At 40.3% G+C, this 14,656-nt stretch overlaps 1 protein-coding gene across 2 annotated transcripts in view; it reads left to right on the top strand.

Moving 5' to 3' along the window:
- MEIKIN (meiotic kinetochore factor) overlaps nucleotides 1-14,656 on the top strand; it is a 142,244-nt gene that overhangs the window by 115,096 nt on the left and 12,492 nt on the right. For both annotated transcript variants that reach the window (XM_025388686.1, XM_025388687.1), the window contains exon 12: nucleotides 7,580-7,706. In XM_025388686.1, coding sequence (XP_025244471.1) covers nucleotides 7,580-7,706 — 127 coding nt within the window. The remainder of the gene's footprint in view (nucleotides 1-7,579; nucleotides 7,707-14,656) is intronic.

The raw sequence follows: 14,656 nt of genomic DNA, 5'->3' as shown, positions 1-14,656 counted from the left end.
CGGATACACAAAACATAAAAAGCAAGAAATTGAAGTGTACTGCAAGAGCAAATCATCTTCACTAAAAGGAAGACAGGAAGGAAGGAAAAAAGAAAGAGAAGACCGTCAGTCAACCAGAAAACAAATAATAAAATGGCAGCAGTAGGTCCCTAACTATCAATAACAACATTGAATGCAAATGGACTAAACTCTCCAATGAAAAGACATAGAGTGGCTGAATGGATTAAAAAAAAAAAAAAAAAGAAAACAAGACCAAATTATCTGTTGCCTACAAGAAGCACACTTCAGCTATAAAGATACACACAAACTGAAAATAAAGAGATGGAAAAAGATATTTTATCCCAATAGAAACCAAAAAAAAAAAAAAAAAAAGTAGCTATACTTAGACAAAACAGATTTAAAGGCAAAAACTGTAAGAAAAGACAAAGCAGGTTATTATATAAAGATAAAGGGGTCAGTTCAGTAAGAGCATATTGTGAATACATATGCACCTAACACTGGAGCACCCAGATATATAAAGGAAATATTAGTAGAGCTAAAGAGAGAGGCTGGGTGTGGTGGCTCATGCCTGTAGTCTCAGCACTTTGGGAGGCCAAAGTGGGAGGATCACTTGAGCCCAGGAGTTTGAGACCAGCCTGGGTAACAAAGTGAGACCCCATGTCTAAAAAAAAAAAAAAAAAAAAGCCAGGCATGGTGGCACCAGCTATACATGAGGCTGAAGTGGAAGGACTGCTTAATCCCAGGAGGTTGAGGCTGCAGTGAGCTGTGTTTGGATCACTACATTCCATCCTGGGCAAAAGAGTAAATCTTGTCTCACAAAAAAAAAAAAAAAAAAAAAGGCAGAACTCAATATAACAACAGCTAGAGACTTAAAGAGCCCATTTTCAGCATTGGACAGATCTCCCAGACAGAAAATCAACAAAGAAACATCAGACTTAATCTGCACTGTAGAACAAATGGACCTAATATATATTTATAGAACATTTTATCCAGTGGCTTCAGAATACACATTTTTCTCCTCAATGCATGAATCATTCTCAAAGGACAGACCATTTGTTGGGTCACAAAATGAGTCTTAAAACACTCAAAAAATTGAAACAATATCAAGCATCTATCCTGACTGCAATGGAGTAAAACTTAAAATCAATAATGAGGAATTTTGGAAATTATACAAACACCTGGCATTTAAACAGTATGCTCCTGAATGACCAGTGGTCAATGACAAATTAAGAAGGAAATTGAAAATATTGTTGAAACAAATAATAATGGAGATACAACATTCCAAGACCTATGGGATACACCAAAAGCAGTACTAATGGAAATTTAGAGCTATAAGTACCTACATCAGAAAAGAGGAAAACCTTCAAATAAGCAACTTAACGACACATCTTAAAGAACTAGAAAAAGCAGGAGCAAAGCAAACCCAAAATTAGTAAAAGAAAGAAATAATAAAGATCAGCACAGAAATAAATGAATTTGAAGAAACATACAAGAGATCAACAAAACAAAAAGTTGGTATTTTGAAAAGATAAACAAAATTGACAAACCATTAGCCAGACTAAGAAAAAAAGAAGACCCAAGTAAATAAAATCAGAGATGAAGAAGGAACATTACAATGAATACTACAGAAATTCAAAGGATCATTAGTGGCCACTATGAGCAACTATATGCCAATAATTTGGAAAATTTAAAAGAAATGGAGAAATTTCGAGACACAGAGAACCTACAAAGATTGAACCATCAATCAAAAACCTGTATAGACCAATAGCAAGTAATGTGATTGAAGCCATAATAGTCTGCCAGTAAAGAAAAGCCCAGGACCTCATGGCTTTGCTGCTGAATTCTACCAAACATTTGAAGAAGAACTAATACCAATCCTACTCAAACTGTTCTGAAAAATGGAGGAGGGAATACTTCCAAATTCATTCTGTGAGACCAGAATTACCCTGATACCAAAACTAGAGAAAGACACCTCAAAAAAAGAAAATTATAGACCAGTATCTCTGAGGAATATTGATGGAAAAATCCTCAACAAAATAGTAGCAAACCAAATTCAACAATACATTTAAAAGATCATTTATCAGCCAGGCACAGTGGTTCACGTCTGTAATCCAAGCACTTTTGGGAGGCTGAGGCAGGCAGATCACCTGAGGTCAGGAGTTGGAGACCAGCCTGGCCAACATGCTGAAACTCTGTCTCTACTAAAAATACAAAAAAATTAGCCAGGCATGGTGGTGCACACCTGTAATCCCAGCTACTCAGGAGGCTGAGGCAGGGGAGTCACTTGAACCTGGGAGGCAGAGGTTGCAGTGAGCTGAGAACACACCACTATACTCCAGCCTGGGTGACCGAGTGAGACTCCATCTCAAATAAATAAATAAATAAATAAAAACCATATCATGACAAAGTAGGTTTTATCCCAGGGATGCAAGGATGGTTAAGCATATGCAAATCAATCAACATGATACTTTGTGTCAACAGAATGAAGGACAAAAGCCATATGATCAATTGATGCTGAAAAGCATGTGATAAAGTTTAATACCCCTTCATGATAAAAACAATCAAAAAACTGGGCATAGAAGGAACATATCTCAACATTGTAAGAATTAAAGAAAGGAAAGAAACAAGAAAGGTAGCTTTCCAGTCAAGGCAGGTTTATCTTAAGAGAAAACAAACCTGAGAGGAGCCTTCTGGCCGAGTTAGGTCAGAGGCACACTGTCTTATAGACTAAGAGTTTTTAAGGATTCAGAGTGGGAGAGTTTATTAGAAGCTTGGATTGCTTCTGTGTCCCTCTGTTGTGCCTTTTTTTTTTTTTTTTTTTTTTTTTTGGTCTAGCTTCTAGCTCTGTCACCCAGGCTGGAAGTGAGCCTCCACCTCAGGGGTTCAAGCAATTCTCTTGCCTCAGCCTCCAGAGTAGCTGGGATTACAGGCATGCACCACCATGCCTGGCTAATTTTTGTATTTTTGGTAGAGTTGGGGTTTCACCATGTTGGCTAGGCTGGTCTTGAACTCCTGACGTCAACTGATCCTTCCGTCTTGGCCTCTCAAAGTGCTGGGATAACAGGCATGAGCCACCATGCCTGGCCTGTTGTGCTTATCTGGGAGGGAGAGTTGTGTGTGTGTTCCCATACATCTTTCTGCAGCTGCAGGCATACCTCCCCACCACCAACGCCCCCAGTCTGCTTTTAGCTTCCCTGTCTTAGTGCACCTGCAGGGAAAGGAATGTGCCTATTAAGGCCCACTGTTTTACTGGGGCCCATTGTATGAGGGTGAAGTTTGGCAGTTACCCAAGAGACTTTCCCCCCATTTCCCTCTGTGTGGGAGCTGTCTTATCTGTGTTTTACTGTCTGCTCTTTCTGGCTGCTTGTAGGTAGAATAGAAATGATTTCCTTGAAATGCATGAGGCTAGAAAGGTAGCTGGAACTTAAAGTGGCAGTATTTGTCTGAGATGATGGTGCTTCTGCTCTGTCAAACATAATAAAAGCCATACATAATAGACGCACGGCTAGTATCATACTGAATGAGAAAAAACTGAAAGCCTTTTTTTTTTTTTAAAACCTGGAACAAGACAAGGATGCTCACTTTCACCAGTTATTCAACATAGTATTGGAAGTCCTAGCTAGAGGAGTCAGAAAAGAGAAAGAAATAAAGGGCATCTGAATTGGAAAGGAAGAAGTTATCTTTGTTTGCAGATAATATGATCTTATACTTGAAAAAACCTAAAGATTCCACCAAAAAGCTATTAGAACTGATAAATTCAGGAAAGTTGCAAGATACAAAATCAACATACCAAAATCAGTAGCATTTCTATATGCCAACAGTGAACAATCTGAAAAAGAAATTTAAAAAGTAATCCCTTTTACAATAGCCATAGGTAAAATAAATACCTAGGAATTTACTTAACCAAAAAAGTGAAAGATCTGTACAATGAAAACTATAAAACATGAAGGAAATTGGAGAGGACACCAAAAAAATGGAAATATATTTCATGTTCATAGATTGGAAGAGTCAATATCATAAAAATATCCATACTACTCAATGCAATGTACAAATTTAATGGAATTTCTATGAAAATACCAATGACATTCTTCACAGAAACAGGAAAAACAATTCTAAAACTTACATGCAGTCACAAAAGATCCAGAATAGCCAAAGCTATTGATACAGTTGGTCTCTGTGTTCCCACGCAAATCTCACCTTGAATTGTAGTAATCCCTATGTGTCAAAGGTGGGACCAGGTGGAGGTAATTGAATCATGGGGGCAGTTTCCCTCATGCTGTTCTCATGATAGTGAGTTTTCATAAGATCCGATGGTTTTATAAGGGGCTTCCCCTTCACTTGGCACTTATTCTGTCTTCTGCCATCCTGTGAAGAGGTGTGCCTTTCACCATGATTGTAACTTTCCTGAGGCTATCCCAGCCATGTGGAACTGTGAGTCAATTAAACCTCCTTCCTTAATAAATTACCTAATTTGGGGTATTTTTTTCATAGCAGTATGAGAACGGACTAATAGAGCTATCTGGAGCAAAAAGAACAAAACTGGAAGAATGATATTACTTCAAGTTATACTACAGAGCTATGAAAACAACATGGTGCTGGCATAAAAAGAGACACACAGACTAATGGAACCAAATAGGGAACCCAGAGAGAAATCCATACAGCTAAAGCGAGCTCATTTTCCATAATGGTAGCAAGGACATATATTGGGGAAAGACAGTCTTTTCAGTAAATTATACTGGGAAAACTGAATATTCACATGCAGAAGAATGAAAGTTGATCCTTACCTGTTACCTTATAGAAAAATTAAAGTGGATTAAATACCTTAAGACCTCAAACTATGACACTACTACAAGGAAACATTGAAGAAACACTCTAGGACATTGGGCAAATATTTATTGAATAATACCCCATTAGCACAGGCAACCAAAGCAAAAATAGACAAATAGGATCACATCATGTTAAAATGCTTCTACACAGCAAAGGAAACAATCAACAATGTGAAGAGACAACCCACAGAATGGGAGAAAATATTTGCAAACTACCCATCTGGCAAGGGGTTAATAACCAGGAGCTCAAACAATTCTGTAGGGAAAAGGGGCTCAAATATCTCTGTAGGAAAAAAATCTAATAATCTGATTCAAAAATGGGGAAAAGATTTGAAAAGACATTTCTCAAAAGGAGACATACAAATTACAAAAAGGCATATGAAAAAGTGTTCAACATCACTGATCATCAGAGAAATGCAAATCAAAAGTACAGTAAGATATTATGTCACCCCAGTTAAAATGGCTTTTATCCCAAATTCAGGCAATAACAGTTGCTAGTGAGAATGTGGAGAAAGGGAACCCTTATAAACTGTTGGTGGGAATGTCAATTAGTACAACCTCTATGGAGAACTGTTTGGAGGTTCCTCAAAAAAACTAAAAATAGGCTAGGCACGGTGACTCATGCCTGTAATCCCAGTATTTTGGGAGGTCGAGGTGGGCGGATCACGAGGTCAGGAGTTTGAGACCAGCCTGGCCAACATAGTGAAACCCGGTCTGTACTGAAACTACAAAAATTAGCCAGGCATGGTGGTGTGCATCTGTAATCCCAGCTACTTGGTAGGCTGAGGCAGGAGAATTGCTTGAACCTGGTAGGTAGAGGTTGCAGTGAACCAAGATCACGCCACTGCACTCCAGCCTGGGCAACAGAGTGAAACTCTGTCTCGGGGAAACAAACAGACAAACTAAAAATAGAGCTACCAATCCAGCAATCCCACTGCTGGGTATATATCCAAAAGAAAGGAAACCAGTATATCGGAGAGATATCTGCACTCCCATGTTTGTTGCAGCACTGTTCACGATAGCCAAGATTTGAAAGCAACCTAAGTGTCCATCAACAGATGAATGGATAAACAAAATGTGATACTTACACACAATGGAGTACTATTCAGCCATGAAAAGGAATGAGATCCTGTCATTTGCAACAACATGGATGGAACTGGGGGTCATTATGTTAAGGGAAATAAGCCATGCACAGAAAGACAAACATCACTTGTTCTCACTTATTTGTGGGATCTAAAAATCAAAACAATTGAACTCATGGAGATAGAGAATAGAAGGATGGTTACCAGACACTGGGAAGGATAGCTGAGTGCTGGGGGTGGGGATTGGTGGGGGTAGGTGGGGATGGTTAATGGGTACAAAACAATAGAAAGAATGAATAAGACCTGGTATTTGCTGGCCCTATAGGAAACTGCCTTAGGTACACAGGAAATGCAGTTATGAATTATATTCTGAGTTCTTGCACAAAGTGGAAATGGTAAAATTATAAAAGTCTGGTATTTAAAATTGTACATTTAAAAATAATGAATTGGATTGTTTATAATGCAAAGGATAAATGCTTGAGGGGATGGATACCTGATTTTCCATAGATGTGATTATTATGCATTGCATGTCTGTACCAAAACATATAATGTACTGCATAAATATATATATCTACTATATACTTACAAAACTTAAAAAATATTTTTTTAAATTTACATAAGAAGTTTCTGGTTGGGCACGGTGGCTCACTCCTGTAATCCCAGCATTTTGGGAGGCCGAGACGGGCAGATCGCCTGAGGTCAGAAGTTAGAGACCAGCCTGGCCAACATGGTGAAACGCCGTCTCTACTAAAAACAAAAAAATTAGCCAGATGTAGTGGCGCATGACTGTAGTTTCAGCTACTTGGGAGTCTGAGGTACGAAAATCACTTAACTTGGGAGGCAGAGGTTGCTTTAAGCCAAGATCACGCCACTGCACTCCAGCCCGGGCAAAAGAAAGAGACCCTGTCTCAAAAAAAAAGAAAAAAAAAAAATTACATAAGTTTCTATATAGACTTTATTTAAAATAACAGAAGCCCTGGATAAATACATCTCTGCTTCTGAATTCTAAAAAACAAGATATGTCACTTCTGAAAGATAAGGCATTTCTTTCCTTTCTTTCCCCCCTCCCACTCCCTCTCCTGCTCCCCCTCACCATCTTCCTCTCCCTCCCCCTCCCCCTCTGCCTCTGCTTCAGCCTCTGCCTCTGCCTCAAGGGATCCTCCTGCATTGGTCTCCCAAAGTATTGGAATTACAGGCATGAGCCACCGTGCCCAGCCAGTATTTTTTTATTCCAGAGACTATCTGCCTGATGGGAAATTGTCAGAATTACCTGAGGTAAAAAATTAAGGAATTTAGTGTTTAACTCAGTTAAATTTAAATTTGTGTTTTAACTCAATAAATCATGCAAACTTTCTCTCCCACTTCAGCATGCTTGAATCTCAACTCTACCATTACTTGCTCCCTATCCTTAAGTAAGTCAATCTCTCCGAAACTGTTTTCTCATTTATAAAATGGAGATAATATAATCTGCCTTGCTTGGTTTTGTGAATATTAAATGAACATATTTTTAAAACCAATTACTGTTAGGAGTGGAGTAAGCATTTAATAAATGCTTGCCATTATTAATATCTAAGAAATACAGATATTAAGACTAGTTGCATTTGAAATAAAGCAACATACAAATGTAATATTTGGAGGAATTATGTAATATCTGCTTTTTTTCTTTTCCAGTTTCCTGCAAATGCATCAGAAATATGTTGTATTATTAGAGCATCACCAGGAGGAACTAGACAAGTGAAAAATAAAGGTGTTATTGTAAAGAAGAAGAAATATTCTCTTCCTAAGGATATCCCTCAAGGTACTGTAGTATGAATGCAGAGCATACTTTTTGAATGATAGAAAACTTTTTTTTCATTAAAAATGCCTTATATACACAGGAAATTCAGATATAAATTGTATTCTAAGAGTTCTTGCACAAAGTGGAAATGGTAAAATTATAAAAGCCTGGTCAGGGGTGGACTCAGTGGCTCATGCCTATAATCCCAGCACTTTGGATAGCTGAGGTAGGAGGATCAGTTGAGCCTAGGAGTTCAAGGTTATGGTGAGCTATCATCAGGTCACTGTACTACAGCCTGAGTGACAGAGGGAGACACTGTCTGTCTCTTCATTAAAAAAAAAAGTCTGGTCAGATTTCAGAACCAGAACCAGAGTAAAATAATTTTTTTAAAGACAGATACTTTATCTTTTGAAAAATTAGCATATGACACTGATGTAAAATCTATTTATCCAGGATACTTCCTCTTATAGTTATGTGAAATTTAGTATTGTTTTGGTTTCAATTTTAGTAGCATTCTTTTTAGAGATGTGGAGATGTTTTTGCATTCACCTCATATTGGTTGAGTACTTCCTCTGTGAAAGGCACTGTGCTAAGAACCTTATATTTCATGTATTTCTCAATTTGACTTTATAATAGATAAGATGTGTACTGTTATTCCCATTTTATGTATTAAGGCTCTGAGATTTAAGGTAGTATGGAATTTGTCCAAGATCATACTTCTTCCAAGTGGTAGAGAGGAATTCAGTCTTTTAAGCTTTCTAAACTCCAAATGCAGTGTTTTTTTTTGTTTTGTTTTGTTTTTTCTTGTTTTTTCTTGTTTTTTTTTTTTTTTAAGTTTAGAAGGCTTAACATCTCCCCTCACTATGCTTAAGCTAGAACGTCTAATTACTCAGTGGCACTTTGGAATTTTTATGAATAAACAGCCAATGAAGCAATTGAAATTTAGTTAGATATGTACAGCTTCAATTCAACCAAGATGTCCATTCTTAATTCTTGTACTTATTTCCTCCACAGTACCTGCCCTGAGCATTCTCTAAGTCTAAAGAGATCTTTTTTACAAGTTCCTTGAATACTCAGTTCAGTGCTACTCATTTGATACTTAATAATTGTATTTGTCAGGGTTCTCCAGAAAAACAGAACCTAACGGAGATAGAGATATATGAGAGGGGATTTTTTTTTTTTTTTTGGACAGAGTCCTGCTGTGTCACCCAGGCTGGAGTGCAGTGGCGCGATCTCAGCTCACTGCAAGCTCCACCTCCCGGGTTCACACCATTCTCCAGACTTAGCCTCCCGAGTAGCTGGGACTACAGGCACCCACCACTATGCCCGGCTAATTTTTTTTTTAATTTTTTTTTGTATTTTCAGTAGATATGCGGTTTTACTGTGTTAGCCAGGATGGTCTCGATCTCGTGACCTCGTGATCCACCTGTCTCGGCCTCCCAAAGTGCTGGGATTACAGGTGTGAACCACCATGCCGAGCCAGTGAGGGGGATTTTTAACGAAAATTGGCTAATGTGGTTATGACGTGCCATGTGCCAGCTAGAGAACCAGAGAAGCCAGTGGCATCACTAAGTCCAAGTCCAAGGGACTTAGAACTTGGGGAGTTGCAATGCAACTCCCAGAATCCATAGGCCAGGGAACCTGGAGTTCTAAGGTTCAAGGGCAGGAGAAAATGGATGTCCTCGCTCCAGAAGAGAGAGTAAATCTGCCTTTCCTCTGCCTTTTCTATTCTGGTCCTCAACCAGTTGAATGGTGCCTGACCACTTTGGGTGAGGGCAGATCTTCTTTATTCAGTTCACTGATTCAAATGCCAGTCTCTTCTGGAAACATCCTCACAGAAACAGATCTAGTCAGAAATAATGCCTTACCAGCTTTCTGAGTATCCCTTATTCCAGCCAAACTGATATCTAAAATTGACCATCACAATAATATATCGCTACCCGACCTAATTTATGGTGCTGACTTTTCATATTTCATATTCCTTAGGTTATGAAGTTTTCAAGGAGAAAGCACATAATTGACTTCTTTCTATCTCTATCTCTGATAACATCAGCATAGTGGTAGGGAATAGCAAGATCCTGTATTTGTCAGGATCCTACCAAAGAAAAAGAGCCAATTATATATACATATATATATATGGAAAATATTAAAGAGAGGTTGAAAGTTATAGAGGATATAATAAGGCCTAATGTATGCTAATTACCATTCCAGAGAGAATAAAACAAGGAATTGACTTATACAATTATGGAGCTGTATAAGTATAGCTGGGCAAGTTTGAAAACTGTATGGCAGGCTGGAAACTCTTGGGCAGGAGCCGATGATGCAGTCTACAGATAGATTTCTTCTTGTTCAGATAAACTTCAGTTTTGCTCTTAAGGCCTTTCAACTGATTGAATGAGGCCCACCTATATTATCAGGGATAATCTCCTTAAAGGTTATATAAAGTCTACTATAGATATTAACCACTTCTACAGAATACCTTCGCAGCAACACTTAGATTAGTATTTAATTGAATAATTGTGTAATACACCCTAGACAAGTTGTCATATACAACTAACCATCACCGCACATTCCTTATCAACTACGCATCCATTTGCATCTCCTTAAACCATATTTAGTCTCTAAATAAAGATAATAATAAAGTCATACTTTTGCCTAACACGCTACAACTGTCCTGCATAAAACTGAAAATGTGCTAACCCTTTCCCCATTAGAGGATACAAAGTTTCAGGCAATGTTCACCCTTCTTCTTGCTATCCTGCAACTTAAAAACTGTGATATAAAGTTAACTGTTATTAATACATTGCACATTATATGATAAAGAAATAAGAGAGAGAAGAAAACAAAGATACTTGTCTAACTAATCAGGTGATTGTAACAGGTATTTATAACCACCTTCTTCCATTACCCATGCCATATTCCTTCTGCCTTCAGCAAGCACTTCAGATGCTCATGGTTCTTTACCTAGTGGGTGACACAAACTTTATTTCTGATGGGTCTGGGCCATTGGTAGTCCTGCCTGGATTGGGTTGTTGTAGTTTTCCATTAACCTTAATCATAGGGTATGATAAAATTAACAGATACCCTAAGAGATCCCCTGTATTCCAGACATATTCTTCCTTACCACATTATGGAGTAGTAGTTCAGATTCCCCTTGGTAGTCCAGATCAGTTGCTCCAGTCAACACCATAAGTCCCTTCTTAGCCTGTTGACTCCACAGTGACTGGGGGCAGTCTTAACTTCCAGTTTAATGGAATTAGTCTCCTGGTGGAGGAATTTCTCCCTTTGGAACTAAGACCTCTAAGCCAGTGGAGCATAAAATTATGAGAACAGGAAGAATAAATTTTGCTAGTGGATCACCAGGGTTAATAATGCATGGTGCCACTTTTGTTTCTACCACTTGATTCCTGACTATGGAGGGCAAAAAGTACCATTTATTGGATGCTGATTCAGAGCATATATATATAGCCCTCTGGAGATCTCTGCCCTACCTGCAAGTTGTTGCCACCTAGCTGGTGCTATAACTGAATCGTCAAAGGGCCATCCCATCATCCTATTAGGCCAGCTGCTTTAGCATGATAGGGAACATAGGCCAGTGAATTCCAGGAGCAGTGACTCATACTGCAATTATTTTGCTGTGACGTGAGTTCCTTGATCAGAAGCAATGTTGTATGGAATATCGTGACAATGGGTAAAGCATTCCGTGAAACCGTGGATGGCAATTTTGGCAGAATTTTGTATGGGGAAGGCAAATCTGTATCGAATGTCTGTTCTAGTAAGAACAAAATGCTACCCCTTCCATGATAGAAGTAGTTCAATGTACTCAACTACAAAGCTGACTGAGCACCCAGAGAAATAGTGCCATACTTGGAGTCAGTGGTGTTGTCTGCTGCTGACTGGTTGGGCACTCAGCAGTGGCATCCAGGTTGGCCTTGGATAGTGGAAATCCATGTTGCTGAGCCTATGTATGACCTCCATTCTTGCCACCATGGCCACTTTGTTCCTGAGCCATAAGCAAAGAGGATACCAGTTAGCCTCTTTCCCCAGCCCTGTTCTGACAGAGGTGGCTGGAATAGAGACTGACTGGTTTCCACAGACTTGATTATCCTATATTCTCTTCATTATTAAAATCCTCCTCTGCTAAGACCACCTTTGGTGAGAATTTTATGGGATACATCCTTCTTTCCTTCTTCTTTTCTTTTTTTTTTTCCCATTGAGAGAGGTCTGTCCTGGCCGGGTGTGATAGCTCATGCCTGTAATCCCACCACTTTCGGAGGTTGAGGCAAGTGGATCGTTTGAGCCCAAGAGTTTGAGACCAGCCTGGGCAATATTGTGAAACCATCTCTTCAAAAAACTACAAAAATTAGCCAGGTGTGGTGGTGCACTCCTGTAGTTCCAGCTACTTGGGAGGCTGAGGTGGGAGGATCACCTGAGCCCGAGGAGGTGGAGGCTGCAGTAAGCTGTAATTGTGCCACTGCACTTCAGCCTGAGCAATAGAGTGAGATCCTGTCTCAAAAAAAAAAAAAAAAAAAAAAAAAAGGTCCGTCCAATGCCTCCTCTCAAATTTTTCAGTCCACTTATGATGGATTACTGAGTCTCAACTTCATTGGATTAAAAGATGCAAAGTATTGTTCCTGGGTGTGTCTGTGAGGGTATTGCCAAAGGAGATTAACATTTGAGGGGCGGAGCAAGATGGCCGAATAGGAACAGCTCCAGTCTCCAACTCCCAGCGCGAGCGACACAGAAGACCGGTGATTTCTGCATTTTCAGCTGAGGTACTGGGTTCATCTCACTGGGGAGTGCCCGACGATCGGTGCTGGTCAGCTGCTGCAGCCCGACCAGCGAGAGCTGAAGCAGGGCGAGGTATCGCCTCACCTGGGAAGCGCAAGGGGGAAGGGAATCCCTTTTCCTAGCCAGGGGAACTGAGACACACAACACCTGGAAAATCGGGTAACTCCCACCCCAATATTGCGCTTTAAGCAAACAGGCACACCAGGAGATCATATCCCACACCTGGCCGGGAGGGTCCCACGCCCACGGAGCCTCCCTCATTGCTAGCACAGCAGTCTGTGATCTACCGGCAAGGCAGCAGCGAGGCTGGGGGAGGGGCGCCCGCCATTGCTGAGGCTTAAGTAGGTAAACAAAGCTGCTGGGAAGCTCCAACTGGGTGGAGCTCACAGCAGCTCAAGGAAACCTGCCTGTCTCTGTAGACTCCACCTCTGGGGACAGGGCACAGCTACACAACAACAACAACAACAACAAAAAAGCAGCAGAAAGCTCTGCAGATGCAAACGACTCTGTCTGACAGCTTTGAAGAGAGCAGTGGATCTCCCAACACGGAGGTTGAGATCTGAGAAGGGACAGACTGCCTGCTCAAGTGGGTCCCTGACCCCTGAGTAGCCTAACTGGGAGACATCCCCCACTAGGGGCAGTCTGACACCCCACACCTCACAGGGTGGAGTACACCCCTGAGAGGAAGCTTCCAAAGCAAGAATCAGACAGGTACACTCGCTGTTCAGAAATATTCTATCTTCTGCAGCCTCTGCTGCTGATACCCAGGCAAACAGGGTCTGGAGTGGACCTCAAGCAATCTCCAACAGACCTACAGCTGAGGGTCCTGACTGTTAGAAGGAAAACTATCAAACAGGAAGGACACCTACACCAAAACCCCATCAGTACATCACCATCATCAAAGACCAGAGGCAGATAAAACCACAAAGATGGGGAAAAAGCAGGGCAGAAAAGCTGGAAATTCAAAAAATAAGAGCGCATCTCCCCCGGCAAAGGAGCGCAGCTCATCGCCAGCAACGGATCAAAGCTGGACGGAGAATGACTTTGACGAGATGAGAGAAGAAGGCTTCAGTCCATCAAATTTCTCAGAGCTAAAGGAGGAATTACGTACCCAGCACAAAGAAACTAAAAATCTTGAAAAAAAAGTGGAAGAATTGACGGCTAGAGTAATTAATGCAGAGAAGGTCATAAACGAAATGAAAGAGATGAAAACCATGACACGAGAAATACGTGACAAATGCACAAGCTTCAGTAACCGACTCGATCAACTGGAAGAAAGAGTATCAGCGATTGAGGATCAAATGAATGAAATGAAGCGAGAAGAGAAACCAAAAGAAAAAAGAAGAAAAAGAAATGAACAAAGCCTGCAAGAAGTTTGGGATTATGTAAAAAGACCAAATCTACGTCTGATTGGGGTGCCTGAAAGTGAGGGGGAAAATGGAACCAAGTTGGAAAACAGTCTTCAGGATATCATCCAGGAGAACTTCCCCAACCTAGTAGGGCAGGCCAACATTCAAATCCAGGAAATACAGAGAACGCCACAAAGATACTCCTCGAGAAGAGCAACCCCAAGACACATAATTGCCAGATTCACCAAAGTTGAAATGAAGGAAAAAATCTTAAGGGCAGCCAGAGAGAAAGGTCGGGTTACCCACAAAGGGAAGCCCATCAGACTCACAGCAGATCTCTCGGCAGAAACTCTACAAGCCAGAAGAGAGTGGGGGCCAATATTCAACATTCTTAAAGAAAAGAATTTTAAACCCAGAATTTCATATCCAGCCAAACTAAGTTTCATAAGTGAAGGAGAAATAAAATCCTTTACAGATAAGCAAATGCTTAGAGATTTTGTCACCACTAGGCCTGCCTTACAAGAGACCCTGAAGGAAGCACTCAACATGGAAAGGAACAACCGGTACCAGCCATTGCAAAAACATGCCAAAATGTAAAGACCATCGAGGCTAGGAAGAAACTGCATCAACTAACAAGCAAAATAACCAGTTAATATCATAATGGCAGGATCAAGTTCACACATAACAAACTTAACCTTAAATGTAAATGGATTAAATGCTCCAATGAAAAGACACAGACTGGCAAACTGGATAAAGAGTCAAGACCCATCAGTCTGCTGTATTCAGGAGACCCATCTCACACGCAGAGACATACATAGGCTCAAAATAAAG

Source organism: Theropithecus gelada, chromosome 6, assembly GCF_003255815.1.
Source record: "Theropithecus gelada isolate Dixy chromosome 6, Tgel_1.0, whole genome shotgun sequence".
NCBI lineage: Eukaryota > Metazoa > Chordata > Mammalia > Primates > Cercopithecidae > Theropithecus > Theropithecus gelada.
The sequence above is the reverse complement of the archived record's forward strand: the minus strand, read 5'-3'. Positions and strand labels throughout refer to the sequence as shown.